The following is a 4,223-nucleotide window of genomic DNA, read 5'->3' as shown; positions in this document are numbered from 1 at the left end:
TATATATATATATATATATATATATATATATATATATTAGTTTAATGAGCAATATGCTATATATATTAATTTAATAAACAATATGCTATATATATGTTAATTAAAATAAACAATACGCTATATATATTAATTTAATAAACAATACGCTATATATATTAATCTAATAAACAATACGTTATATATATATATATGTATATTAATTTAATAAACAAATTTCAGGCAAAGAAACAAATGTTGATTAGACTGACCATAAAATTTTTAGCCTTCTTGAATTCAGGGCAACAAATTAACACTATTTATCTTACTCAGATCTTCCCCAAAGCACGTAACTGCTATAATTTCTAGCATCAGAAAATTTAATACATTTGATTACAATCCACATACTTGATTAATATGATAGTGATCTGTTCGGAACTAACTAATTAAAACATTTTTACTTTTACACGAGTGCTCACTGAGATCACTGGTCAGGCAAAATGTTTAAATTATCTTGAATGTTGACACTTATATTAACATATATTTACTCTCCTATGGATGATTATACTGTATAAATATCCCCTAACTCTTTTAACATGGCTATTTGTGATTTAAAATGTTGTTGGATAACATAAGGATCAACAATATGTTTTTTTACATTTCAGAAATACTGAAAGAAAAATTATTATAACACCTATCATTACCATATAAAAAACAGTGTTGTAAAAACTGTTGGGTATCTGCACAATCATCACATGTTCCTTAAACAGAGATGAATTTTTCTTTAACAAATTTGACTGTGGTTATGCACAAAACTATACAATATGCTATGTTTTACCTACAATAGGTATCGAAACCTGGTTTTTACCATTATAAGCCTAGAGACTTACCACTGTGCCACTGGGGGAGGGGGTTCAAAACAAAATTTAAACACATTTTTAGTCCATATAATATACTTTGGTTAAATTTAAATCTTCAAAAAAAAATTACTTTATGCAAGTAAAGTCCAGTTGAAGTAATAAAAAGCGAAAATATAGATTGTAAAAGCAATACACATGCATGCACACAATCGAGCACAGTTCCATTAAAAAACAAAAAAAATATTTTTTTACTATTAGACAGATTTCAACCAGATTCATAGTATCACATTTCAGTTGCACTTATATTTAAGTTCTGATCATTTCCTTAAAATAGAATAAATTTTTGAGAAATATTGTTTTCTAAACTGTTTGTCTTTTATGACAAACTACTTATATAAATATGCAGTAGTAGCATATTTTAGACATACGTAACATAGCATATCAAAGTCAAATCATTGTGTTCATTTATATGAGGAAACTGAAATACAAAAGCATAAATTTAATACTGAAAGAAACTTTTACAATGTTACTTCTTTCTCTTTTCATAGCATTACAAATGGAAAAGTTGAAATCATGAAAGTTTTGAGCAAGTATTCCAACACTGGGTTTGAATTTGACTGCTAGTGTGTTTAATGGTCTCAAATTTCTTCTGCAACAGACCCTAAAATTACATATTATGAGACAAGTTATTCCAAAAACATTTAACCTAAACAATCCTCACTGATTTCATTGTAGCCACAGCCTTTATCTCTTTTTCTTCTTTTTCCACTTGCTTAATGATTTCTGACACTAAAAGAAAATGAAAAATAATTTTTTTTTACTCTCATAGAAGTTATGGAATGTAAATAGCTTAATTTAAAAAACAAAAACGCCACTTTATAATTCCTGAAAATATTCGTTTTAATAGCCAAAACTCAAACTAACAGCTATTTCAGGGATGTGGGCTGTACTCAAGCCCATTCTCAACATAAATTACAAAAACAGTCAATATAAAGTTCAAAAGCCAATCAATTCTTTCAGAGCCAATTATTTTTCTTGGGGACAAGACCTAAATTAAATGTTTTGGCATAACTGCACTGATTTTGAAAGTAATTTATTAAGGAGTCATTCTGAAAAGATACCTCTGTTGATATAAATCACAACTATTTCATATTTCTGTTGTTTACCTGAAAAAAAAAAATCAAAGAAATATTGTTCAATAGTCTAATGTACTCTCAATTTTTCATGCATGCTCAGTTGCTTTAGTATTTGGTATCATCATGAACACTATTTTTTTGCTTTGCCCTCTGTTATAGCCAATTCCAACTCACTTTGCTTAAATTTATAAATTCGTTTTTTTGGTTCATGTTTCATTTCATTAAATTTTGTTAATACTGCAAGTGTTATCAGTGGTGGCAACCATTTTTTCTGTCTGTCTGTTTGACTCATTGCACACTATACAGTTGCTAAAGTAAGTTTCTCAGCCTTTTCTGTGTTTTCTTTTTCATGTATAACAATCATTTCACAGCTAAGAAAGAATTGTGTTTAAATCTACAAATGATTATCACAAATACAATAATTACACAGGTGTTATAATTGAGAAATATCTTATTTACAGTTAACACAAACCGTGTGGTCTGGTGTCATGACTAGCCTGGTTGGTCATGTTTATATGTTCTCTAAAGCAACTTAAATTTAACAAGATAGCCCTTCTTGTTTGACATTTTAAAGTAAACTTCTGTGTAAGACAAGGAAGTTTGTAATAAATATGCAAGACACCCAAGCTTTCCCCTGTAAATACTTATGTAAATCACTGGATAGGAGTTTTAGAAACAGTTCTGGACACACTTTTGGGGTTATTTACAGTCTAATCAAAAGTGAAAACACTAAATGTGTTTTAAATAAGTGGCAGTGTTAAAACTTCTAATTTCAGACACTAGTTTGTTAGTAGTGGGATACAGGATTAGATAACATAAGTTGATGATAAATGGGTTACTAAGATGACTAACCAAAGTTTACTGTAACTGTTAAGGTGGTTAAACTGGTTTAGATTGAATTCAACTTGGTAACAGGTCACTTTTTTTTTCTGACCAAGAAAAATTAACTTATTGACAGTTACACTTAACAGTTTCTAAGTACACATATTACTCAGATTTTACATCTTGTATCTATAATTTTATTATTTTGTTTACTTCTTTCTGCATTTGGGCTAAGGGTTCGACAATGGGGTAGGAAGGGAAGACTGTAGGGTCAGCTACTACATTGTGGAAGATGTAGTCCAAGAATCCAATGGCAACAAGCAATTTCATTAATAATGTGCAGAGAGTTGATTTTTTTGGCTAAGGGTTGGGCACTAGGGTAGGAAGATCATGGAGATAGCTCTTGCACTGTGGAAGATGTGGTCCGTGAATCCAATAACAGCAAGAAATTTCATTAATAATATGCAGAGAGTTTATTTTTTGGTTAAGGGTTGGACACTAGGGTAAGAAAATCATGGAGTCAGCACTTGCATTATTCACGGACCACATCTTCCACCCCAATAACAGCAAGAAATTTCATTAATTATATGCAGAGAGTTTATTTTTTGGTTAAGGGTTGGACACTATGGTAAGAAAATCATGGAGATAGCTCTTGCACTGTGGAAGATGTGGTCTGTGAATCCAATAACAGCAAGAAATTTCATTAATAATATGCAGAGAGTTTATTTTTTGGTTAAGGGTTGGACACTAGGGTAAGAAAATCATGGTGTCAGCTCTTGCATTATGGAAGATGTGGTCTGTGAATCCAATAACAGCAAGAAATTTCATGAATCATGATCAGACAGTTCATCTGCATGGTTGTTAATTCTTATATGGCCCTACCCCCAGAAATAGATGTGAATATATTGGAAAGCACCAACTTTATACGTGTACAACTGTTATTACAACATGGGACCTATTGGTCCATCTCAGCCCTTCCAACCTCTAAACTAAATTTAAATGATTAAGAAAAACAATAATAAAAAAATAAATAAAAAAATACCAAAATAAAAAAAAAAATCTTAAAGTCAGCCCTTGTCATTCATACATTTATCAAGCCTTTTCTTAAACTCACTTAAATTTACTGCCTCTACAACATTTGAAGGCAACCCATTCCAAAGGCCAACCACCCTGTCAGAAAAATAAAACTGTCTTAGCTGAAGATGCCTCCTACCTTACCAAATATATATTTGTGGCCCTTGGTCCTACTATTCTCACTGTTAAATATAAAAAAAGATGATGCACCAACACTATCAGTTCCCTTTACAATCTTAAACACCTCAATCAGATCCCCCCTAACTCTTCCTTTTTTCAAGAGAAAACAATTTGAGAGATTTCAACCTCTCCTTGTATGACAACCCCTCCATCCCAGGCACCATTCTAATAATCC

The 4,223-nt window shown here is 30.9% G+C and overlaps 1 protein-coding gene across 1 annotated transcript in view; it reads right to left on the bottom strand.

Annotated features, from left to right (window-relative positions):
- LOC106471922 overlaps window positions 1-2,481 on the bottom strand; it is an 11,311-nt gene extending 8,830 nt beyond the window's left edge. The window contains exons 1-3 of the mRNA XM_022400543.1: window positions 2,445-2,481; window positions 1,958-2,002; window positions 1,558-1,625 (exon numbers count right to left, since the gene is read on the bottom strand). Of these exons, the coding sequence (XP_022256251.1) occupies window positions 1,558-1,625; window positions 1,958-2,002; window positions 2,445-2,481 (150 nt within the window). The remainder of the gene's footprint in view (window positions 1-1,557; window positions 1,626-1,957; window positions 2,003-2,444) is intronic.
- Between the last annotated feature and the right edge of the window lie 1,742 nt (window positions 2,482-4,223).

Source organism: Limulus polyphemus, unplaced genomic scaffold, assembly GCF_000517525.1.
Source record: "Limulus polyphemus unplaced genomic scaffold, Limulus_polyphemus-2.1.2 Scaffold4965, whole genome shotgun sequence".
NCBI lineage: Eukaryota > Metazoa > Arthropoda > Merostomata > Xiphosura > Limulidae > Limulus > Limulus polyphemus.
Note: the sequence above shows the minus strand (reverse complement) of the source record. Positions and strands in the feature narration are given on the sequence as shown.